Below are 27292 nucleotides of genomic sequence, written 5' to 3'. Positions count from 1 at the left end.
TTTTTATTGAATTTTTCGTTCATTTCACGGAATTTCTAGTGAACTGTTTTGAGGCAACGAGAAACGTCAAAAAAATAAAAACATCAACAAACGAAAAATTCTTCGTCGTCGCTTTTTGAAGGAAGAAAAAATGGCTGGATTCGGTCGTTTCAGGCACTTTTCTCAAAATTTTACGCGGTTTTCGAGACAATTGACGACAGCGAACGTGAAAAAAGTGAACGGAAATCAATTGAACAAATATTTGTTGGTGTTAAGCGGAGGAATTGCCGTTGTCACTTACCATAAATGGAAGAATTCTTTCACGGTTCAGGCGTTGCAATTGAGAAAGGTAAGTGAAAAATTGCGAAATTTGAAAGGATTTTTGTTAAAAAAGAGGATTTTTATGAAGAAAAATGTCAAAATGTTTGAAAAAAGAAATTAAATGTTCTCGAAAAAAGTTTTTAGTGCAAAAAATTGAACTCAATAAAGAACCCTGACCTTTTGTGATAATAAAAAAAATCATTATTTGAAGAATTTTTGGAGAGAATCCAATGTGAAGAGATACATTTTAGGAGCAAACAAGGCAGATTTTTGTCTCTTGAGCAAAATTTATTGATTGAAAGACGATCAGAATTTAAATTTGTCAAAATTTGAATAGTTAAATTTTTATTTAATTTTATTTACTTTTAATAAATTTACAAAAAAAAATTATATAAAAAAAAAAAAAATATTAAATTTTTTTTTTCAAAATTTAAAAAAAATTTAATTTTTAATTAAAAATATTTCAATTTTGCAAAGAAAAAAATCAATTAAAAAATATTCTTTAAAAAAACTCGCAAAAATAAATTAAAATTTTATTAATTAATTAAATATTAATTTTATTGATCATTAAATTTAAAAATATAAACTAAATTTATTTTTTATTTGAAATTAAAATTAATTTTTAAATTAAAAAAATTTATTATTTTTAAAAATAAAAATTAAATTTAAATTAATCATAATTTATTTTTAATATTTAAATATGTAATAATTTTTAAATTTAAAAAATATTGAAACGAATTTAAAAATTAAAAAAATATTATTTTCGTCAAAAAAAAAAATTTTCTGTCTTAAAAATTCATAAAAATATGAAAAATCATCCAATTTATCCTCATTCACAATTAACAGTTATGTCTCTTGAACACACGAAGAAAAAAATACTGATCGTGACAAAGATTAATTATTCAATTTCATCCTTAATTGAACACAAATCAAATTATTTCCTGTCAAAACGAACGACAACTCTGAGACTTTTTCAAGATTCTTCTCACACATCTCTTTCCTTTTTAAAAAAAATCTCAAAATTGGTTCAAAAAACAAACGAAAAAAAATATATTAGAAAGTTTTTTAAGCTGCTACCAAAATCAATCAAAAATTTCCTTTTAAAACCGACGACGATCCATTAATGAAATGAATATTTTAATGACAAATGACTTCATATGTCGCTTTGGCAAAACAACAACCGCACGGAGACACACAGAAAATTTCGTTGACGGAGGTAATTTTTTTGATTGCATTAGACTACGAGTCGTCGCTGACATTGCAGTTAATTACAATCAAAGTTGCTAAGTTTTGCAAGTTGTGCAAGTGTTTGGCCTACGTGAGTTTTGTCGCGTGCAATTTTCTTCGCGAACAATAAACAAAGTCAAGTCAGATGCATTTTGATTGTTTTGCATAAAAAATAATTTAATGAATGAATGCAATTTGTCGTGAAGTGATCAATTATTTTATTATCATATGGAATTGTACTGAAGTGTTAATAATGGGTTACTTTTGCTAAATGACTCGGAGATTGAGTGACATGAAAGGAATTTGAGTAATTTTTTTTCATTATAAATTTTCATGAGTTAATTCATGATTATTTTTGAAAAGATTTCTTTTTATTAATTTTTAATAATTTTTTAAAATTAATTTTAAAAATAAAAAATATAAGAGTAAATAAAAAAATAAAATAAAAAAAATTAATTAAAATTTTATAATTTATTTAATTTAATTTTTTTATTATTAATATTATTTAATCTTTACTTTTTTATTAAAAAATATTTTTTTTTAATTAATTTTTTTTTTCTTAAAAATTTTTGAAAAAAATAATTACTTAAATTTTAGCTTTTAAAAAATAAATTAATTTATGTATTAAAATGTAAAAATTAAAATAAAATAAAAATTTAAAATAATTAATTAATTAAAATAATAATAATTAATTAATTAAAAATATATTTAAATTAATTTAAAATTTTAATTAAAATAAAATAATTTTTTTTAAAATAAATTTAATTTTTTTTTAAATTTAATAATTTTTGAATAATTTTTTGACTAAAATAATTTTTTAAAGCTTTCATTAATTTTCTTAAATATTTTAAATGCTTGCTTTGGAAATAATCGATTTTTTTTAAAAATTTTAAATGAAGAAAAAACTTACCTTTAAGCTCCTTTGCTGATTCTTATCTTCCAACAAAAAAAAATTATGATTATTGATTTTTAATTGTGTCCCATCCAATTTATTGCTAAGCCCTTTTTAATGATATTGCTCAATCGCCGAGGGGTTCCATCTTATCGATTTTTTGTCACACACAAATTTTGGCATTTTTTTCCTTCTTTTATTTTTTTGTAAACTTCTTGATAAATTTTATTTACGAAAACTTAGAGAATTTGTCTATCAGATGCTTCTTTGCATAATCCGTTCAAAAAAAAAAGTTTTTTAAATTTTTTTAATGAAATTCAAATGAGTTTCGTTAATTGAACGTAATTTATCATTTCTCCACACATGTAGAATAGTTTGCAATTTTTTTCGCGTTTTGCTATTTTGCTAACGACATAAATCACAAATGTTGGAATTTTTCGCTACTCATCGATCAAGTGATTTGCGAATGACGTTGACAATTAATTAAAACATTAATTTTTAACAACAAAAAATTATTGAAGGATAAATTTTTGAAGTTTTTTTCCATTAAATATTTTTTTTTTTAATTTTGTGTGAATTTTTTTGAATTTATAGTAAAAAATAGAAAAGAAAGAAAAAAAAACATAAAAGAAAAAAATCGTTAAGTGATGAAAGAAAATGCAAAATAACTGATAAGCCAATAAATTCCTGCTTATCTAACAACTTTTTTTTTATTTAATGGCTTACACGCTTATGAACTACTTTTTTTTGCCAGCTTTTCGGTCAATAATTCATCACAATACGAAATTTTTGATCATCAGCGAATTTGTGAACAAAAACGATTGAAACATCACTCAGTCTGTCAAAAATTTGTCTTTGTGACATGATTAAATGATGCTTTTAAACATTTTTTTCTATTTTTTGCTAAAATATGCAATAGTGTTGATTAACTTGTTGATTCCGAATGTTAATGACCGAGCTTTGCAGTTTTTGTCGTTTAGATCCGTTCATCTGGTTCTCATGAGTTCACACCAAGTTCAAGCGAATGATGACGGAATTTTTTCAGGAAATAGAACTTAATTTTTATTTACATGTGCGAACTTTTTTGTGCTTGAATTTCTTGTCAAAATGTGTCGAACATTCGTTTTCGTTTGCACTTGACGCGGAGACTTAACAAGGTATTCGAAAAATTAATGAAAATATTCAATGTTGACAAAAGTGACACACGATAATTTGTTTATTAAATCAACATTCGGGCAATTAAGTTTTGGTGCATGCAAGCGAAACAAGCTTTAAACGCGAAAAAATATACCGCGATATAATTGAGATTGACATTATGTTTAAATTATCACTTTATTATAATTAAATTTATTAATGTTGTGGTTAAAAGTTTTAATTGAGAACAATTTTTTTAACAAAAGTGCATTTTTAAAAATAAAAAATATTTAAAATAAAATTTTTAATTAATTTAATATTAAAATAAAAAAAAATCAGATTAATTTTTTAAATATTTTTTTTTTTTTAAATTATAAAATTATTTTTGAATTTTAATTTTTTATTTTCTATATTTTTAATTCAATTTAAAAATAATGTAAAAAAAATATTTTTTATTTATTTAATTTAATTATTTTAATTTTTTTTAGCTTAATTTTTTTAATATGTATATTTTTTTTTAATGAGAAAATTATTTTTAAATTTTAATTTATTTTTTTTTAATTTTAATTTTTTGAAAAAATAAAAAAAAATAATTTAAAAAGTAAAATTTAATACATTTAAAAATTTTTAAATTAAAAATTATTTTTAAAAAATTTATAACAAAATATTTCTTTTCTTTTTTTTAATTTTTTATAAAAAAAATAATTTATTTTTTTTTATTTTTAGCTATAAAAAAATAAATTAAATTCAAAAAATTTATCAAATTTCAATTCAAAAATTGACCGTTAAAAATTTGAAAATCGCTTTTTTGCTAATTCAACTTTTAAACATTTTTATTATTTTTTTTTTTTTTGAATTAAAAAAAATGCACAAGAAACGTATAAAAAAAAATCTTTTCGATAACACACACGGAAAATGATTCATGTAAACAAGTTTGTCAACATAAGAACCAAAAAAACATACTTTATTTGCATTCACTGAAAAAAAAAAGAAAAAAAATTAAAACACTTGTCACCTAGTTCAATCTCTCCATTTATGGCTTAAAAGACATTAAAAATGTTAAACATTATTTTTTCGAATGTCACACTTGTAATGTTCACTGCACGCGTTATAAATCAAAGTTTGCACATATTTTGTTCTACATTTAATTTAGAGATCAAAAGCTTAATTGGATAATGATCGTCGCGTACTTTAGGTCAGTGGCGCCATCAACGAGAGATCAATGAACTCAAAATTGGCGCAATTATTTCTTCGCGCCCACTGAAAATGTTAAAAAACCACAAAAAGGTTTACAAAACAGATTCTTTGTATGTTAATTCTCCAAAAAAAAAAAAATGAATCAGAACAAGAATCGGATGCTGTAAGAATAGATGATAGAACATTAAAACAGGCGCGGCTCTTAATGTTAACCTCACTTAATGCACATCTTGAAGCCAAGAACGCATCAATCTTCTTATTAGGTTGTTACCAATTATTAAACATGAACCGACTTCAAGACTCCCCTCCGTTCGGAAGACGACAGAAAACAAATATGAGAACATAAAATATGCATAATTATTACATAATATCGACATTTGGTGCATATTAATTTAATTTCTGGTTCCTTACAAAGAAAAAATCTTTTTTTGATCTGATTTACATACTTTTTGATTTGCGAGATCTGAAATTCCCAAGATCTCTTATCTTCATACGAAATCCGATATTTTGTAACCTTATCACCGAATTTATCGCCTAATTGTAAATTTCATCGTAAAAAAGATGAAGAATCAATAAAGTATCTTTATTGCCCCCTAATGAGTGGTGTGTTGTAGTTTATTATCCGTAAAGACACGAAAAGTGGCTTAGGTCAATATTTGAACAGAAAGCAGCACATTAATTATCATGCTTTACTTTTCTGTGTAAATAAACTAGAAACTAGACTATATGAATATTATTGATACTCATAAATAAATTGGTTCAGTGACAAAAATTAATTCTTTTTATTTATTGGTTCGTTTTTATTTCTGAGATTTAAAAAAAATTCCACGTGGATTTTTTGAAAGTTCAGACAGCGCCATGTTAATGAACTGAAATCTGCGCATTATGTCTTCTTAATCTCTCTTGTCTTTTCTCTTTCTTTTGAATAGAATGAGAAAAAAAATAATAAAAAAAAATTAACAAGGAATTGCGCAAGAATTTACAAATGAGTTCGGTATGCGGAGCAGGAGACAGACAAATAACACACCAAAGCTAATTCCTTTACACTTTTATTTTGTTCTTTTGTTTTTCGTTTTTTAGGCATTTGTTTGAGTTGAAATTTGGTTCTATTGGGTTTTTTTTATGTCTGTCAATTAAAAAATATTTTAAAAAAATTAAAAAATTTCCACGATTTAAAAAAAAATTAAAATTAATTTTAAAAATTTTTGATATTTTTAAAAATAAAGTAATAAAAATTTAAATAAAAAAATAAAAAAAAAAAAATAAATTAATTTTAAATAATTTTTTATTTAAAATAATAAATAAAATTATTTTTAAATTAAAAAAATTTTTTTTTTATTTTTTATTTATATTCTATTTATATTAATTTATTTTTAAACTTTCAAAAAAATTTTTTAATTAATTTTAAAATTTTCTAAAATCTACTTCCTTATTTTCTCAATTTTCATTCGAATTTTTTTCTTAAATAATAATTAATTAATTTTCTTAAATAATAAGTTTTTTGTAGCAAATTTTCAGAGAATTTAGATATTTTATAAAAAAATAAAATATAAAAAAAAATTTCGAATGAAAATAGAGAAAATAAGAAAGCCGATTTTTAAAAAATTTTAAATTAATTATAAGAATTTTTGATAGTTAAAAAAAATAATATAAAAATAATATAAATAAAAAATTTTAAAAAATATATTTTTTATTTAAATTTTTTTTAAAATTTTTTTCTTAAACTTTTTTTTTTTTTTTTATTAAATTTTTTATTTAAAAATAAAATTTTTAAATAAAAAAATCTAACAAAAAATAATTAAAAGTAATTAAAATTATTTTTTAATTTCAACTTTTTACTTTTCTCAAATATTAAAAAATATAATATTGAAATATTTTTAAATTTGCTATAATAAAAAAAATTACAAAATAAATTTTTATAATATTTAATTGAATTTAAACCATAAAAAATATTAAAAAAAATACGAAATACGCTCAAGAAATTTTTTCTTCAGAAAAATAAAATTCTTAATTTTTTTCATAAATATGTGATGTGATGTAGTCACATTCTCCACAAAATCGTCTTATTGTTCTCGCACAGACACATTAGAACTCGACTCTCTTTGCATACATCATTTTTTTGTCTTCTTTCTCGCAGTGTTTTGTAGTTTTAAATGCCTCTGCATGACTTAGTTATTATTATTGTGGCTCCAATTTATGCACATTTATTCACAAAAAAAATTGAAATGTTACAAAATGAAACACGACATGCACCTTGTTTGCATCTCCACTCGACTTGACATCCGACTTGCATCTGAAAAATATTAATTTTGAGGTTTGATTAAAAAATATTAGCCGACAAATAAATCTTTTTGTTTCCCTCGAGGCACTCGTTTATTTGATAAATGTTTCAATTATACCTGAGTTCCTCCGCAGTTTTTTTTTTTAGAAAATTGCCTCAGTTCCGATGAAACTACAAGAAAAAGGTCTAGGGCATGTGTCTAATTGTAAAAACAAATCTCAATTTTTATTTTATTTTTTTTTTTTTTTTTTTTTTTTTGTTAACAACTCATTTACAACTTTTTCTGCAGCAAAGTAAATCAAGAGACCGCAGATCGTTAAAACATGCATTTAAAAGCATGTCGAACATGTAATCGATATTTATTTGTTAGACGATTAATCTATGTGGATTATACAAGTTTCTCTCCCGTACGTTTGAATGAAACGCAGTTCAATAGAAAAACAAGTAGCAAAAAAAAAATTTAATGGTACAAAGTGAATGTTTATCAAATTAGGGATTAATTCCAACAACGCGTGTTTGTCTAATAATATAAATGTTAAACAAACGTAAAAATGCAGAAAAAAACGCAGAGTGGTCGAGTAATAGAGGTAGCAGAAAAATATTAACAATAAAGTATCATGTTTAACATTTCAAATAACACACGATCGATTGATTGGTTTTTATTTGATCCGTTCAGACATGCGCATAACATTAACGGAAAACTACTGAAGATTGAATTTTTTCTTGTTTTTTTTAGATAATAATTGAAACATGTGTTAAGTCGTGATGTAGTTGAACTTTTAGATTGTTCGATATTTGGTGATTTATGATTTTTTGGAATTTGAATTGAAAATTTTTTAAAGTAGGTTTTAATGTTAAATCATGAACTATTGAAAATTATTTTTCGATTAAAAAAACAATTGTTCAAAAGTTTTTAAAATGACCGAAAATTCTTCGGTTTTTTTAAATTTTTATTTAATTTTTCAAAATAAGCTAAATTTCCCGCCATTTTCGAACCTTTGGATTTTCTAAGATATCAGCTGATCGTTTTACGACTGAAAAATTTCATTTCAAGAAATTTTGAATTAAATTTGACTTCGTTTTCGAAAAAATATTAATTACACTAAACTTTGCTCTTCGTTTGATTTTACACAAAAAGTGTTTCTTGACTCCTCGATTTGTCACTTATTATTTTTTCAAAAAACAAACCAATAAAATCAGAAAAACATTAGAAAGACGTTAACGATTAATTAACGACTCCCACATATTCCCTTTTAATATTCTCGTTTCACCGAACAAAAAGTAAGAACTTGCCCGTAACCTTGTACTCTTGTCTCTTTTCTAAACCTTTTCTCGAAATTATTTCGATCCAATTTCGATAAATATTGAATACTGCCGCGCCGCGTCGACTGTCTGTCACTAATATTTTATAATACTGTCAAACGTGTCTTTCTTTTGAAATAAAATAAGAGCATAAACCACATAAGCCACGAATTCGATGCATTCCCAGACAACTCAAGATACTTTTTGAATGAATTTGCTGACAGTAATTTTAGGTCATAAACTAATCCAAGGCTCATGTTCCCAAAAAGAGACTTTTGAACCACTCCCTGATGATCCAATAATGAGGATTGCGGAATCGGATAAATTTATGAATGATGCAACCCGATCGCTGCACACTTGTTTTTGTTCTTTTACTTTATTTCATTTGTTTCTTTAAAACAAAGAAAAAAAAACGTTTAAAAACAACTTTTGTAAAAATGTCTTACTGACAAGCTAATTTTATGCGCGCAGCATGCAGTCCGTGCGCGGTTTAAGTTATCAAAATATTTATTTTTTTTATGCCGGTCATGAACATCGAGCAGTGCATTGTCAAGTTAACACTTCATTAACCCCAATCAATTTTTCGGTCCTTTCTTAATTGTTTTTTCATTGCGTCGAAAAAATTAATTTTGTGCTCGTCAGATATCTAATCTTTAATTAAAACGATGCTTGAATGTGTCAAGGAGTTACACTTTTGACACGATAAGGTGAAATATTTTTGCACTTCTTGATTTTTTTTAAGGCGAGCCAATTAATCATGTTAGAGGAATTTAGATGGTTTTTAGCAAAAAACAAAAATCTAAAATCATGGCGTGTTTTAAAAAGCGTTTAAATGATAGGCCACCGTGTTCGCTTGTTTCAAAAAGTGATACGATAATGAACACTTGTCCATTCCTTTTCACTAAATGTCTATCTAAATCTGTCCTGTTCTTGTTACGTTTCTAACACTCACCTAAAGGAACAGATTTTTTTTTAAAAGAATTTGTTTTTCAATCCTTCATTGTGAGAAATTCACGTTTCGCAAGATGAAATATAAAATGCGAGAAAATTTATAAATTTGTATTATTAGTTAAAAGTAAAAGATATAATATACATTAAACAGTCAAAAAAGTAACAAGTTGAAAAAGACTTGTGTCTACATAGTTAAAAGCTTTTTGTAAGTCTCGCAGAATCTCCAACTTTTTGTTGTAAAGATTGCCTGTTCAAGACATCGGTTATAGTATTCAATAGTATGATTTGTCTCTTAAATAAGTAGAAACGCATTCTTGACTTGTCAGCGGTTCGACATACAAGACCCTTTTAATGCAATTTTTTGGAATAATCTCAATGTTCCGACTGTAGATTTTGATATAATTTTTTCTTTTTGCTTTCCTTTGCTTGATGAGCTTTGAAAAAGGGATTTTATTAGCCTAAACGTATTCTACTCGTAAAATGTTTTGACTCCGTTTGTTTATATCAACTGATCTCAAAACGTAAAATATAGCTGAAAGCTTCAATACTCGGCAATAGTTGGATGAGCTATCAAAACTTAGATTTTGTCCATTATTGCTTGGATATTAGGTGTCGTAGGCGTTAGGCCATATGAAGAGGTCCTAAGGTATTTTTCATTTTCTAATGGAACAGCCTGAAATGCTGTTGTATATAGAGCTTGATGTCTGATCTGAAACTTGCATCGGTTAAGTATCCTCTAAATTAGTATAGTTCTTTAAATTTCTTTGGTTGGTTGACGGTCAAGAGTATTGAACCTTCGAGGCAACTTGTCTATCTAAAAAAACAAAAGGTTTTAATAAGAAAAATAACTAAAAAAAAGTATATAGAGGACTTTACTTAACTTCATATTTCGCACCATGCCTCACAAAAAAATTTCACTGCGAAACACAAATTCTTTACAACTTTTTCTAATTTCTCTCCCGGCATCCATAAATCGTGTCAGAATAGTAATAGATCAAGGAAGAGAACTAAACTGACAGATAGGCGTCTATTTGTGTTAAACTTCTTCAGAAGTTGAGACACAAACTTTCGATCTATTCTTTCTTTCTTTTCACATTTTTAAGGATGTAACTTGTCTTGTTTAACATTTAAACATCGCACACACCTTCTTAAACAATAAAATTTATTCTATTATTTAATTGTTTAATGTTTTATTTTACAAAAAAAAAATCGTAATAAATCTCCGAGCTTTTTATCTTTCTTCGTTCACTTGTTCGTGATTCTTGTACCTTCATATGAGACGTTTACACTTTTATCGTAGATTTTTTTCTTTTATTGTTTTTTTCCACACTGAAGGGACTCGTTTCGATATGCGATGAGAAAAAATAAATAAATAAAAAATCACGACAATCTTGATCTTGAAACTGTTTTTTAAATAATTTTATAGTTATCTCATCATTTCATTCATTGATTCAGTGGAAAAAAAATAATCAAAATATTTCGCGGTGATATAAAAGATGCCAATAAATAAATTTTAATCTTAAAATATTCAACTTGAATAACAATAAATTAAATCGAGAGACCCTTTAATGACCAAGCAAGGCAGCAATTGTCAACACTGTGTCATATTAATTTGACGTTAAAGATGATTTAAAAAGGGTTTTTAGTTTAAATTTTGTTAAAATTGTGTAAATAATTAATCAATTTTAATTAATTAGTATGGGCAAAAATATCTTACGCGGTTAAGAAAACAAACATCACGCAACCATAAATTAATCTTTGTAAACAAATAAAAGCAAAGACAGTAGTCGCATGTTAATTAGCAAAGTCAGTGGTTAAGATTCAATTGTTTCTGGGATTTTTTTTTTATAAATTTCACTTTGTGATTTTGTGGTTTTTTGATTTTAAGACGTGTAAAAATTAGAACGGATATTCTTTGTTAAACGAATCGACCAAAGGAAATGCCAAAAATGGTCTTGTGGTTAAAATTTACTTACAAACTTGCATCAATTGCATCATCTTAATTACTTGTAATTTATTAGAAACTTAATTCCTTTAAATAAGGACTGAGAACTTTCCGCACCTTTTTGTAACACGATATTACTGTAAAAGTCAAATCTCGCGATGATCACTTTACATCTCAATTCAACTTGACTCGATCTCTCAAATGGAGCTAATTATGTTTGAATTTAAATACCATTAATCATCATTTATTTATAGATGGTTTTTTATTATTATTAATTCAATTTGTCAAAACATACATATTTTTTTTATAAATTTGTGTTTTTTTCACATTTTGATCGGTCGCTGTGAAGTATCCACTCTATAATTATTTAATTTATATCACATTTGTTTGTATGCCAATTGCTGACTTTTTTTATGAAGGGAAAAAACTTTTTTTTTATGATAAATGATTTTTTTCTATCTATAAAATATGCGATAATTATATTGGAATAAAATAAAGAGAGACATGAGAGGAGAGTGAGTTAATTAAGACATTTTAATTCAAAGATGAAAACATAATTAGATTAATTAAGAGTGCAACGAAAGTAGATCGGTTATTGACCATTTAACTTTTTTTTGTTCAGTATCAACAAAAGAGACTCAAGCCTAATGAAGTGGCTTAAAAAGAAGAGAATTGATTGCATGACGTGTCATTGCTTGCTTATGGCTTAATGCGAATAACTTCTGTCATCGGTTTATCCAACTTTGTGTATCTGCGAAATAATTATCATATCGTATGCTCGTTTTTTATTATTATTATATTATATTGAACATTTGCATGCATTGATTTATTATTTTATTCTTTTTGAACATTATCCTTTTAATAGGGTATACGTGTGCGACGTGCTCTCAATGTAAATGAACTCAAAATTGCATCAGCGATGATGTAAAATTTAGTTTCGCTTTTGTTAGTTTTATGTTGAGAGTCAAACTTTCGATTTTAAAGTATGAAAATGTGATAAGAATATTCTTACTTTTCAAAATGTGAATTTGTATTATTACAAGATTTAAGTATTTTTTAAAATGAAATATTATTAAATTTTTTCTAAGTTTCAATTATGAAGAACCTCATCTTGAAAACATAAAAAAAATCAGACTCGGTACAAGATTCTTCTTAAAATATGAGTAATTTAGAGAAAGATGATTTGACTTTTATGATAACCATTAGATGAAAACAACAGGAAGATGGTCTTTTCTTGTAAGATCGTTCAATCTGCCATGTTCAAACTGCACGAAGAAATTGAAGCTTCTATCCATCATACATTTTGTTAATGCACTTTAGCAACTAAAATTTTGTATAGGTTCATTTTCATTTTTAGAAACGCAGGTCCATATTTTGTGGAATTTGCTTTTTTTGCAAGTGAAGTATATAAGATATAAGCTTAGTACTTGGTACGCCGTCAAAAAGGTAAAGTTGATGGATCTTTGGATCTTTTGAATAAAAAAATGTTATAAACTCAGTATATCTATATAGGTCTTAAATCACAGTAATATCATAGAAAAATTTCATCCAATTTTCAGCTAAAATTTTTTAACTTTGCTTCAATTTTTAAGACTCATAAAAGTTCTTCTGAAAATAAAATGAAGTTAAAAGCGATTAAAAGTAAAGAATTAATTGAATTCTAAAAAACTTACCTGACACCGAAGCAAATCTTCCAAAAAATCAATCACCTATAATTCTCCTATATTTATCTATTTATTTTTTTCTGCCTGCAATCCAACAATATTTCATATAATTAATTCAGCGTTTTTATATTTAATACCATAAAAAAGGCACATTTTTTACACTATAACTCTACATTTTTTAATCTCAACATTAGTTTATCACATTTTTTTTATTATTACGAATTATTGCACTATTGCACATCTATTTGCACTGCTGCGTGTTTTTCATATGTTTCAATTCAAGTTCAAGGACGTGAGACAATATTCTTTTACGACAGAATGTACTTTGAATATCAAATTGATAAAATTCTCACAGTTTAAGCGTAATAGAAAATTTCTTACTTACCACGCAACCTGATGGTATCCCAAGCAGCGAAGTCAAGCCAAGCAAAGTGAAGCAATGGGAAAGGACTGCAAAATCTTATCGCTCCCTTCAGTTGCTGTTCTGCTGCGATTAGATTAGAATTTGAATTAATTACATGACAAGATATGTGAAAATGTGGGTGCGATGACAACTTTTAGCAGCATCATAAACTAGATTTTTATGCTTCGAGTCATCTTCTTTAATTCATAAAATTTTATGCAAATTTCCTTCGAAAACAGTTGGAAGCAAAATTAGATTTTCATTCGATTCTTAAATAAATCACGAAAAGAACGTCAACAGGTGCGAAAAATGCCCGCAGAAACAAATTGCTCGCAAAAAACACCTTTTCTGCGCAACATGACTTTGGTTTCTAAAAAAAACTCGCACGCCATAAATGGATTAACATTAGCTAATTTGTGTTTTGCGACGCGATTTCATGTTTCAAGTAAAGGAGTAAAATTGATAAATTTAACGCGTGCAGTTTTTTTTGCTGCTTCAGATTAAATTAAGAGGCGATAAGAACGCTTGTAAGGTTGCGTGTTCCGAAAATTTTCGACACTTAAATATATGTTATAATGACATGACATTGATTCCTAAATTACGACGAAAACAAAATTTTTGTTGGAAGCCGCAAAGTGTGTTCCTTTCGTGTTCATTAACGAGCGAAATTGAATTCTTTTTTTTTTTTTGATGATTTGAAAGACCACCGCTTCGCATAATTAGCTCAAAATTAATTCTCGTCATTGTCGACGGAAAAGTACTTGCCGACTCGTGTGCGGTTTTTAATTTACCCAAAAAAAAAATTGAAGGAAAAAATTTACAAAGAACTGCAAGATAATGCAATGGTGCATATCAAGCGCATTCATTCAATAAATCACCGTGAATTAAGTTTCAGTTCACGTACGAGCCATATAGAGCAAGATACCTGTTGACTCATTAGCAGCCATAAATCATTTCACACTTTCGGTTTCTCCGCGCATCTTTCGGTACGAAAAAAAGTGCTTTAAATGGAGTCGTAATAAAGGTTTAATCCAACCGAATTTGGATAATAATGGGATTTTCGTAATTGACAGTGCCTACCTGGGAGATCGTTTAACGAAACATCTCAAGGGATGCCGTCAAAGAATTAATTGAACAGCGATGGATTTTTTTGTGAATTATGGATATCTTCTACTGGAGAAGCTATTAAGTTCTTTAAATGGGCAAAAATTAAGACATTTTACTCTGCCTATAATTTAAAAAAAGGATTTTATATCCAAAAGAGTCGAAGAATAAATTTTAGAAAACTTAAATATTTAAGAGAAATATTAAAACGCCCTCTGGCGGTAATTTTGATCAATTTCGCAAAACTTAATGACTTTAACTGATAAAGTTAGGCCCTCTTGTGGTAAGTTTTAACATTTAAAAAATAATTAAGCCAATTTAGGCTGATGTTGAAATTAAAGACATTTAAGTCTTCTTCTTTCTTTTTAAAAAAAGAAAACTCAGAGCCCTCTATCGGCGATTTTTATTAAATCTTTAAAAATTAAGTTAATTTATGTTTTATTTAGTAAATTAAGGCATTAAAAGTAATTTTATGAAGTTGAATAAAAGTTTATGCCCTCTGGCGGCAAATTTAATTAATTAATATTTAGATTAAGATCCTAATGCCATCTTGTGATAAATTTTAACATCAACGAAAATTTTAACGACATCTATTGGTGAGTTTAAGAAATTATTTCTTAATTTAAACTTTCAATTTTTTAAAATTTCATTAAAAACGAACGAAAATTCATAAAAAATTTTTAAAATTATTTTTTTAAAAATCAATTCTGAATTTCTTTACTTTGTTCAATGAGTAATAAACAATCACAATACTCATCAAAAATCACATGAAATTAACTTTTGCCAAGTCATATTCATTCAAAAACTGCACGTACGCCGGGCAATCATATGACATTTAACATAAATTCTAGCCGGCAATTTTCTCATCAATTTATCACACGATCACATGAGACGAGAGCGCGATGCACTTCCGAAAACATTCTACGTGACCAACTGTCGGATTCACTCAGATGCAGTTTTGACGTCACTTTTTCGTGATTTCAATGTCATCGCGTCGTGTGAACTGCCTCGTATAAGACACAAATGAAGACATTAAAGCTGCATGTGACAATGTGGCGACTAATTAAATCTTTTTAAAAAATAATTAAAAGTCATGAGGAGCGAAAAAAGATGAGGAGACGAAGGAGATAAAAATCCGCGATATTATTTGTTATTTTTTTTTTTTTTGCGAACAAATCATGCGTGCTCCGGTAATAATGTGTGTAAAAAATATTTCTTTTTAAATGAATGTTTATCGTTTTTTTTGTTCACGACATGCATTCTTCACTAATTTTATTGCAACTCATTAGCATAAGTTTAATTTTTGTGTCGAAAATGCTCGAAAAATGAATTTCGTGTCGATTTTCAAAGCTCTTAAGCTTTAAAAATGACACGAAATCCTTTTTCTTTGGCAAAAAGTGACAGATTTGTCGTTTTTCGCACAAAATTCATTATTTTTTGTTTTAAATAATTCGACAAAAAAATTATTCCTGCTGATTTAATTTAAAAATTACATTTTTTTTTGCTCGAGATGAATTTATGAATCACCGAAAAAATGTTCCGTGAAGAGAGAAGAGACGAAAAAAGCGAAAGCAATTCAAAAGGCGCCCCTGGTGTTCCTCCAGTAAACAAGAAAAAACAAAAAAAATGTAATAAAAGAGCGAAAGGAGAGCGAAAAACAACGAAAATTGGATAAAATAAAAGATTTTTAATGTCCCAATATTTTGATTAATCGCCGTTTGCCCGATATGGCAGAACAACGTGTGAAACATATTTATAACAGACCTGCTGTTTGTTTGTTTTTTTTTCTTCTGAGTTCTTGAGCAAGAAAAAAATCTGTTGAACAAGCAACAAGCAAGGAAGACAAATAAATCGTTTTTGGTACAAGTTTTGATCATAAGTTAGTCCTTGATAAATTTTTTATCAGTTTTTAATGGATAAAAAATTATTTTTTTAATCGAAAGTTTTAAAATAGAAAAAAAAATAAATTAGTAGTTTTTAATTTTAACGCTAGATGGCTCTTTGTTTTTAAAATTTTCTTAATTTTAAGGAAATTGTTCAAATTTTCGTTTAAAAACCTGAAATTTCATCTTTAAATGTTAAAACTTATTGATGAAAAAAGTTTAAAATTATTTTGAGATTTTTAAAATTATTTTTGACAAAATAAAATGAACTAAAATTGCCGCTAGAGGGCCAAAAATGACCAAAATGACATTTTTCAACTACTTTTAACAGTTAAAAGCATTTTATAAACTTACCTCATGATAAATTCCCTAAAAGTGTAAAAATTGGCGCCTTCTTAAAAATATCCCTGAGCGAAATTGTTGCACCAAGCATGACTTCATTCGCATAAAAACAACTCGTAGGCACAATAATTGATCATTTGCAATGATATCTTCTGCGTTACTGGCGCTGCTGCGTTGTTAGAAGTCAATAAATATTAGCTCCGTCTTACTTATGATTTATAGCGTGACCAAGGAATTATGAAAAAAATTACAAAAAAATAAACTCACGCATGTCGCGCCTCTATTGTTCGCACATTAACCGCGCTCTGATCTGATTAGAACTCGGTTTATTAATTTAAAATCAATTATTTGCTAGGCGATTAATTTTTTTTCGCTGAATTTGTTGCTAAATGGTCATTAATGTCGCAGTTTACAACAACAAAAAAATTCCTCAAGGCGACCAATTATTGCTGCGAATATTAAATTTAAAGTCACAAGTGTCTGGAAATCAATTGTTACCGATTTTTATGACTTTTATGAGAACTAAAAGTTGAAAAAAAGTAAAATAAGTTGTCAAACGGTACCTTTTGAGAGATTATCTGCAATAAAAATGTCTAACACCAATGTTAATTTTTTCCCATATTTTATTTGAATTTTTATTGAGAATTGACCAAGAATCGATATTTGATTTATAAATTTCTCATAAAGCACAAATGTTGGGTCGCAGCATGCAAATGCACGTTTTTGACATTAAAAAAGAACAAAATGTGAGGTAATGTGTGCGATCGAAGTGTTGCACCTTTGCACTTTGTGAACAATATTGATTGGTCATTCTTGTAGAGTTTTTGTAAAATTTTTAGTGAAAAAAATTTTCTTTGTTAAAAATTTTATTTTTTATTTATACGAAAAATAATTTAATTTATTTAAAAAAAATAATTAATTTTATTTTAATTTTTTTAAAATTAATTTTTTAATTATAAATAACTTTAAATAACTTTTTATTAATAAATTATTTTAATTAATTAAAAAAAATTTTGCGATTTTTTATAATCATAAAATATTTTTAAAAATAAATTTTAAAATAAAAAAATAAATTTTTAAAAAAAATATTTCTTTAAAATAAAAAAATTAATTTATTAATTTAAAAAAAAAATAAATGAACTTAAAAAAAAATTAATTAATTTAAATTTTATTTTTTTTTAATTTAAATTTATTTATTTTTAAATAATTAATTTTATTAATTTTTTAAAATATTTATTTTTAAATAAAATATTAAACTTTTTTAACATGTATTTATTTATTTTTTTTTTATAATTTTTAAAATTAAAATTTAAAATAAAATTAAGTAAATTAACCCAAAATAAAGATTTTATCAAAAAAAAAGTACTTCAACGTCTTCAAAATGACTTCCAGACAAAAAACAATTTCGGTACTGTCTCGATTGTGTGATCTTCTTGCATAATTATGGGTTATGTGTGGCGATCAAATTTATTGCCATCGTGCAAATTTTCGCAAAAAACACAAAAAAAAAAATGATCAATGACTTTACGTGTGCCTTTTTTTACGCGATCGAGTGACTTCATAATGAAGACGTTTCATTTCTTTCTTCTTCTCCATTCTTCGCTGCGCAAGTCAGTAACGCACACAGTTATCGTGATCTGCAGCTCTTGTGATGAATGTGACACTTTAATGAGATGAATTAATTAAGGCAGCGAGACGAGCGAAAAGGTCTTAGACCTCCTTGCGAAAGAACAATTGAGACAACAATAAATGTTTGCACAGCGAACGCACCTGATCAGAAGCAATGATGTTGCGCCTACGCGAAAATTTTATCTAACATCGCCAGATTTTCTGCGTTATAAGACAATAAACATCTTCATCAGAACAGCGGTTTGTCGTCATTGCCAGTCGCATGTTCGCTTGTCGCGTTTACAACTTTTTTTTATGGTTTATTAATTTACGACGTACAAATTTTCTCGAGATTCCTCTGCCCACGTTCGAGAGATCGAATTGATTATGTAGTCGGAGTTAATAAAAAAAAATATTTTGTGAGGCATCAAACTCGAGCTTAGACCCTGAAAAAGTTCTCAATTTTCAGACAAAAGCATGGAGAGATAAAAAAAAAAATAATCAGGTTTCAATTACTTATTGAACGAAATGAGCATAAAAAAGTGCACGATAATCACTGTTATTATGCGAGTAAACGTATAATTTACAAATAATTTTATAAAGAGTGTAATTTTGATAAATCGATTATAGATTTTATGAAGTTCATGTTTACACTGTTCATTGTACCGCACACAATGTTTCTTTAATTTTTTCAAATTTTTCCATTTATGAGGAAGTATGTCGAGATTTTTATTTGTTTTGTAACGTAAAAAGTTTTCAGTTAAATAAAATTTAAAAAAATATTTTATTTTTTTATTTTAATTTATTTATGTATTTTCATTAAAAATTATTTTTAAATTTATTTTAAAAATTATTTTTAAATAAAAAATAATAATTAATAAAATAAAAATAATTTTTAAATAAAAATAAATTTTAAAAAAATTAAAATTTTATTTTTATTTATTATTACGAATTATTATTAATTAATTAATTTATTTATTTAAAGCTTAATTAAAAAAAAATTCAAAATTATAAAATTAATTATAAATTAATGAATTTTTTTACAAAAAAAAATAACTTAATTATTTAATTAAGTCAAATTAATTTTTTTAAATATTTTTAAAATTTTTTTTTATTATTTAGGTCTTTTTTAAAAAATTTAAAATATTTTTTTTTAATTTTTAAATTTATTTTATCAATTGACAAAATACGAAAATAAAGAAAAAAAATAATATAAAAATTCAACTATTTGTAAAATTTTTGAATGAAGACATTTCTAACATAATTCTTCATTCAAAAAATTTTTTTTTATAAAAACTCACCAAGCAACTTGAGTTTTTGATATCACGCTGTTTCAATTGTAACTCACAAAGCACTTGAACAACACTTAAATTATTTGTTAACTGCATGAACTTTCAATATTGTCATTAATTCTGACATCTTTATAACCCAAAGTCTAGCATCTTGTTGAAATTTATGTGAATTTATGGGCTTGGCGCGCATTTTAATCAAGTCTATCAAGAAATTTCACTAAATTATATCAACAGAGGTCAAACAAAGTTCAAAAGTATTACATTAGAAAGAGTTTAGAAACTAAATATCCCCAAAAAATTTCACCCTAAAAACTTTTAAGTCTTCATTTCTTAAAAGTCGGCGTCAAATTACATGCCGACTTGTAACATTGAACTATAAATTAAACGAAAACATTTTCCCTTTAAAAACAATCAACATTAATTTGTTTTGTTGTAATTTTTGGAACAGCTCGAATATGTGTTACCGTTACAATTTTTACAACTTTTTTAATTCCTTTCGTTCCGTTTCATTACAAGACGCGAGTTTTCAATGTCAATGTCATGATCATCGCAGCTCGCGCATCAAAATCGATTAAAAAACGATTTTTGGTACAACAACGTCCATTAGTGCTCATCAAAGAGTCGTAATAATCAGTCCCTTTATGTTATTCGACGAAAAAATTTTTTTTTGGTGACACAGAATCAGAAATCAAACATTTTTTTAATGGCGTTGTTGTTACCACTTAATAAAAATGTGATAAAGGGTTCATTCTCCTTGTTAACAACTCAATTAAAAATTTTTGTCGTTGTTTCTTCGCGAATCATGTGTAAATGTAAATTAATTTCGGGCCCGAAAAACGAAATCGAAACTAATGAAGAAGCGATGTTTAAAGACGTAGGTAATAAAATTGTCAAAAAAAACGAGAATTTGTGACGAGATGTAAAAGTCATGTTATTTTAATGATCGTGAAGGGTGATTTTGTGCGTCCTTTGTTCGAGCGTCATAAATCACTCGTGGTCTAGTTGCGGCAAACAAGCGATTTTAGCGACACGTTTTAATGCAAATTTTTTTTTCGACATGTTTTTTACAGCCGGCAATTAATTAAAATGTCTAATTTGAGACATAAAATAGTTCGATGTGTTTTTCCATTTGATCCAAATTGAATAATATCAATTTAGATTCTATTCGAGTTCTTTAAATTTTTATTTGGAAATTTGAATATTGATTCGTGGGAAATATATTAAGTCATCAATGGAAAAAAACTTTTATTTTTAATGAAAGAGAAAAGACGTTAAGTTATGTAATTATAAATCGCTCGAAAAAAATTCATCAAAAGTTTTATATCAAATTGAGCCTTATTCGTTGTAGGTTATCATAGATATTGATTTTAACCTATTATTGCTTTTTAATTCACATCGCCCGATTTCATCATTTCATCGAAAAAATATGGCATGAGATTTTTTGAGTTAGTTTGAGTTTTGAGTCGATTACTTTAGGTCTAAATAACACAAAACCATCGAAAAATCTCATGTCATATTTTTTTTTTTTTTTTTTGATGAAATCGGGTGATGTGAATTCATGTAATTTTAATTTCGAGTCTCTCGATATTGATTATCAAGTAGTTTGGAAGCTCTTATCATATTTTGTCACACGCTCAACAGGAAAAAGCCCTTGGCAGTCACATTTTTTTGGGGTAAAAAAGCCATCGAAAAAAGTTCTCCGGCATAAAAAAAATCCATCTTTTCAAATAAAATACAATAAATCAATAAATTCTCGGAGTTCAGGATTTCTGCTTCTTTGGCCCAGTTTGGTGATGCAATTTGAGTTACAGTTGACATCACATAAGACATAAAAAGATGATACATTTGTAAAGATTCAGTCTCATTGGTTGTTGTTGATAGGTTCAACTTGCGATGATTTTCATGTATTTCAGGGCATTTTTCTTGAATTCATTTATATTATCACAGTTAGTTTCGTACAGTCTTGACATTTCATTGAATATTTTGACATCTTTGTACCAAACTGATCCTTGTTCGTTGTACGATATGTCTTGATGGCAATTTCTTTCTATTTCGGTTCAGAAAACCAACCTTCAGACATTTTTAGCCTTTTTCTCCAAATTCCTTAAAAATCTCTTCATATTTCCATATTTATCATTTTTTGGACCTAAATTTGAACATTTTCTTCATCGTGACATCAACCTAAAAATTTCACTTTTAAAATTCTCTTTAAATATTCAGATAAAAAAAATAATACTTACCTTTGTAACTTTTTAAAATTGATTTCTGTTTAAAAAAAAATCTCTTCAAAACTTACACCTTTTACCTCGACAATAACCCTCCTGCCATAGCTAATCAATTACCATCACTTTAAACGCATCTCATCATTTAATCCCATTCTGTTCCAATAAAACGCGTTAATTCGATCATTCATCTGTCATAAAAGAAATTTATTTGACGAAGGGTTACTAGCACGTGCCCCTCATCTCTTACGTTTCTTTCTTCTTCCATCGCTATTTTTCGTCTTCTTCTCCGTAAACAAAAATGTCACATCGATCATTTTCTCCATTAACTGTATTGTTAACATATGTGCATCATTTTTGAACACAAAAACATCAAAAACTGAAACAAATCAAATATGATGTTTTGGTTTTTGAACAATTTGAGCACATGCCGTCACATGCACAAAGGAGGATATCATTTACTTACCATTCATCTCTTTTGCTCCACATTTCGGGCGATGTTTGATGATTTCTGTAAAAATAAACAAATGACACAATTAGTAAAATTATTTTTTTTTGACGAAATTTTTTGACAAAGGGGACTCGGATTTATTTTTAGACCTGCGTGACGACTTCCTGAGAACTTTTTTCGGAGTTTTACGAGCGTCTCATGTTTCGGGACCTGTGCAAGTCGTAAAAAATGCATAAAATTCCACAAAATTAACGATCTGCCATTAATTTTCATGAGAAAAAGGACTTTTTTTTAACGATTTTTTATCTTTTTTTCAGGATGAGCTCACTGAACGTGCCATAAAACTATCGGCGCGTGAAAAGCGTTTTATCAAGTTTGCATCTGTGGAATTTGATGGTCAGATTTACATGACGCCGCAGGATTTTTTGGAGTCTGTTGTTGAACAAGAGCCGAGACGTAAGTTTTTTCATGAGAAATTTTCAAAAAAAAAATTTTTTTTTCATTAAAAATAATTTTTTAGCAAGATTAAAACGCAAACAACTCACCGCTGCCGAGATCCAGCACCTAAAAGACGACACTCCGAGTCTCAAACGTGGATCGCCTTCGTTATTCCGGGGACTACGTGATCGAGGTACGACTTTTTACGAGTATTTTATTGCACCACAAATCGTTTGTTTATGCAAAAATCCTCATAAAACATCATTAAAGTGCAATAAATGCTAAATTGGCGGCAATAAAACCGATTTGAACTCTTTTCAGGCATCATCTCGTACACGGAATATTTGTTCCTCTTGTCCGTTCTCACAAGTAAGTGACATTTTTTGAACAAATTTCTTTAATTAATCATTTCTAAAAACGATCATCGATCAATTTTTTGCTTGAAATTTTAATTTTTGTCTTTAGAACCAACATCTGGCTTCCGCATCGCCTTCAACATGTTCGATACAGATGGAAATCAACGTGTTGATAAAGACGAGTTTTTAGTTGTAAGTCAATTTTTTACTTGAAAAATCTAAAAAAAAAATAGAAAAAATAGTTTTAGTAAAAAAAAATTAAGTAGAGACCGAATTTCAGTAGAAAATGTTAAAATCGCACAAATTAAAAATTATTTTTGACAGATTCGAAGTATTCTGGGTGGTTCTTTTCGAGATCGCCAAGGCATTGATGACGATACGAAAAAAGCAGTGAGCTAAAAGTTTCAGTTCAAAGAAAATTCGTAACCCTCGTCTAAGATAAAATTAATAAAAAAAAATGTTTTTTGTACAGTTTTTGTCCGAGTTTTCATGAGATAACGCTTACTTCTTGTTAACTCGATTGAAAAATGATCCTCGAGCCAGTAGAATAGATTTTTTGTGCAGTTTAACATCGCTTCGGTATTTTTGTGTGTGGTTTCAGGATGGAAAGAAAACTAAAAAAATTATTAAAAAATTTTCGATGAAAATTTTGAGTCGCGATTTGATTGAATTTTTAAAAAATAATTAAATAATTTTAATAAAAAAATTTTTTTAAAATTAAAATAATTTTTATAAAAAAAATTAATTTAAATAATTTTATTAAAAAATTAAAATAAATCAAAAAAAAAATTAAATAATTTAAAATAAATTTAATACAAATGATTTTTTTTTAATTTATAAAATTTTTTAAATAAATTAAATATTTTTTATTTTATTTTTAATTTTAAAAAATAAATTTATTTTATTTTTAATTATTTTAATTTTTTAAGCAATTTAATTTAATTTATTTTTTTACTCTATTAATTTTAAAATTATAATAATTTATTTTATTTTTATTATAAAAATTATTTATTTTTTTAATTTATTTTAATTTAAATTAATTTTTTTTATTTTATTTATTAAAAATTATAAAGCCAAGAAAAATATTTGAATGCTTCAAAAAAAAAATAATTTTCTGCTCTAAAAATGTTTTTTATTGAAATTTTTCGCCAATAACTTAACTAAAAAATTTTTTTCGCTTAGTTTTGTTTTTTTCAGACTTTTTTTTTATTAAAAAATTAACGAAATTCAAATATTGGTTCGATTATTTTTAATAATTTAAATTTATTTTTTTATTTTTTTCAATTAAAAAAAAATGAAAAATCGTGTTTAGATTTATCATTTAGTCTCGACGACTTCTCAAGCAAAATTTTTGGTAAATGATCCAAGTATGATCAAAGAAATTGGCGAAGAAAAAAAAGAAGAGAAAATTAAAAATTCATTCGTAAGTCAGTTTGATCGAGTTTTTGACGTTATTGGAGTTAATTTTTGCTTGAAATTCTATTCTATCAAAAATTTAATGAAAAAAAATTTCATCAATGTTCGTTTTTGAAAAAAAAAAATCAAAATTATTGGAAATTGAAGGGACAAATTCCAAATTTTTTTGGTAAAAAATTTTTAGGTCGTATATTTTTGTGTTTTTTTATTAAAAATTTTTGTTTTTTGTGTGAAAAATGAGAACTGAGTGACTAACAAAATTTTGCTTCATCCCAATTTCATAAAAAATGTGTACATACCTCGTTTTTCCTTCCTTTGGTGATTTTAACCTGAAATTGTGACCCTTTATGATCATTAAAATGCGTTTTCCAAGGTTTGTTTGCTTCCAAAACCCCCAAAACTGATGGTAATGGCTTCCTGATTCCCCTAAAATTTATTAAATTTTACATTTTCTAACAAAATTTTTATTTTTTTCTCAAATTTAGATGGAAAAAATCTTCAGTTTTGCTTGGAAAGGCAAACGCGGCATGGATTTGGAGACGCCTGAAGGTGAAAATAAGGAAAATGGCGAAGCCAATGACGATCAAAAGGATGAAAAGAATAAAGCTCATGTAAAAATTTAAATTTTTTCTTACCTTTTTAATTTTTTTAATGAATTTTCTCATTTTTAGCATCACTACGTCGACGACGAACAAGGTTTGCAGCGCAAACATAAAGTTGACACCACGTTGCAGATTCATTTCTTCGGCAAAAAGGGAAATAAGGAGCTCCAATTCGAGGGTTTCAAGAATTTCATGCAAAATCTCCAAACGGAAGTCCTTGAAATTGAGTTCTGTGAATTTTCCAAGGGTCATGAGCGTATCTCGGAAGTTGATTTTGCGAAAATTCTCTTGCGTTACACTTATTTGGATACTGACGAGTACGACAGTTACTTGGATCGACTTTTGGATCGTGACACAAAGGAACGTGGAGTCTCGTTTGAAGAATTTAAAGCTTTTTGTCAATTTTTGAATAATTTGGATGATTTTGCGATTGCCATGCGGATGTATACGTTGGCTGATCAAGCTATCTCGAAAGGTAAATTTAGAACAAAAAAATATTTTTACTGAATTTTTAAAAATTCTACTCTCAAAAATTAAAAAAAAAAAATAGCTTTATTTATATAAAAATTAAAAAAAAAAAATTAATTAAAATTTTATTAATTAATTAAAATTTTATTAATTAATTAAATTAAATTTAAACTTTTTTTAAATAAAATTTTTTTAAAAACTTAAATTAAATTTAAATAAAAAATAATAAATTTAATTAATTTAATATTTTTTTTAATTTTATTTTATTTTTACATATTTAATTATTTTTTTATTTAAAAAATTTATTATTAAATTAATTTTAAAAAAATAAATAAATTTAATTAAAATCCCTAAATTCTTTAAAAAAAAGTTAAGAATTTTTAATTTTAATTTTTTTTTAGATGAATTTTCCCGTGCGGTAAAAATTTGCACCGGCTCGGAGCTCAACAAACACTTGATTGAAACAGTTTTTGCCATTTTCGACGAAGACGGCGACGGATTGTTGTCCTACAAGGAGTTCATTGCGATCATGAAGGATCGCTTGCATCGCGGATTCAAAGTGAGTAATTATTTGTTTACGGGTGACAGGTTGCAGGATGATTTCGACGACGAATTGCTTGAGTCCAAATTTCGACTTTTTGCACTTTTACGGTCAAGGGCTTGTAGACGGCTTCGCAGAGATTTGGCAAGGCATTTGTTTTAAGCTTTATTTATTTCTTTTTTTGTGACTAGTCAGTAGTTTTTATTAATATTTTTGTTAATTTTTTTTAATAAATTTTATTTTTTGACTATTTAACTCGTTTTTTGTTACTAACTTTTCCTTTATTTTAATAATTTTAAAGGTAAGTGCTTTAATTTTTTATAATTTTGTGTATTTTCGTAAAAATCTAAAATTTTTTATAAAATTATCTAATAAAATTTTTCATTTTTTTTTTAGTCCGTTGCCAAAGCAGAAGGATTTGAAGCATTCAAACAATGTCTCAAAGCAGAAATGAAGTCCAAAGTCTAAAAAAACATCGAGTCAAAAAATATTAATAAACTTCCTCTCAACGCTTTTAATAAAATTTTACCTCTTAGAATGTAAAAACAAAAAAAAAATGTGTGGTATTAAAATTTTTTTATTTATTTCTCCTCAGTTTATAATTTTTCAATAGATATATAATAATGAATATGTTGTATATTTAAAGATTGTTATACATATTTTTTGCTAAAGAAACATAAAATTAGACTAAAAATATAAAAAATTAAAGAATTCAAGGATATATCATGATAATAGTTTAAAATAAAATAATTCTTTAAATAGAATGCGATGAATTGTTCTAGAGATAAATAGTGTGAATTCTTTTTTTTTTAAATATTTACAAATATATAACATGATTTTTTTATATTTATTTAAAATATATAAAAAATTGATGAAGTAATATTAAAGGTTGCACAAAAGTTTACAAGTTTGGCATTAAAGAACACATTTTTAAAGGAATAAATTTAAAATATTGACAAAAAGTATTTTTTAACCACCATTTAACATATTATATAATTAAAAATTTAAGTTTTACGTATTAAATTTATTTAAAGTTGTACTTAAAAATATCTTTCAGGAATCTACTTTAATTATTTATTTATTTTTTTCTGTTTTTTTTAATATTTGTTTTTGTGTTGTGTGCAATGCCATTTAACTTTGAATTTTAATTTATTGTTATTTAAATGATTAAAATATTTTTTTATTAAATATAACAAATGTTAAACATATCGGGCTATAACTTTTTCTATTGTATATTTTTATTTTATTTTCTATTAAATATTAAAAATCCATC

The 27292-nt window shown here is 26.1% G+C and overlaps 1 protein-coding gene across 3 annotated transcripts; it reads left to right on the top strand.

The window, feature by feature from the left end:
* Positions 1 to 78: 78 nt before the first annotated feature.
* Positions 79 to 26791, top strand: LOC134834858 (calcium uptake protein 3, mitochondrial). Of its 3 annotated transcripts, XM_063849672.1 has the most exons (10): positions 79 to 328; positions 22516 to 22654; positions 22719 to 22829; positions 22958 to 23005; positions 23102 to 23184; positions 23317 to 23382; positions 24894 to 25019; positions 25080 to 25485; positions 25880 to 26037; positions 26416 to 26791. In XM_063849672.1, exons 1-10 carry the CDS (start codon positions 131 to 133, stop codon positions 26485 to 26487), a joined length of 1407 nt encoding a protein of 468 aa, XP_063705742.1. In that variant the 5' UTR covers positions 79 to 130; the 3' UTR covers positions 26488 to 26791. The 3 variants fall into 3 exon arrangements, with proteins under 3 accessions (XP_063705742.1, XP_063705726.1, XP_063705734.1); XM_063849656.1 differs by lacking the exon at positions 26416 to 26791 and having other exon boundaries at positions 25880 to 26228; XM_063849664.1 differs by lacking the exons at positions 23317 to 23382; positions 26416 to 26791 and having other exon boundaries at positions 25880 to 26228.
* The last annotated feature ends 501 nt before the right edge of the window (positions 26792 to 27292 follow it).

This window comes from Culicoides brevitarsis, chromosome 1, assembly GCF_036172545.1.
Source record: "Culicoides brevitarsis isolate CSIRO-B50_1 chromosome 1, AGI_CSIRO_Cbre_v1, whole genome shotgun sequence".
In the NCBI taxonomy this organism is placed as follows: Eukaryota; Metazoa; Arthropoda; class Insecta; order Diptera; family Ceratopogonidae; genus Culicoides; species Culicoides brevitarsis.
Note: the sequence above shows the minus strand (reverse complement) of the source record. Positions and strands in the feature narration are given on the sequence as shown.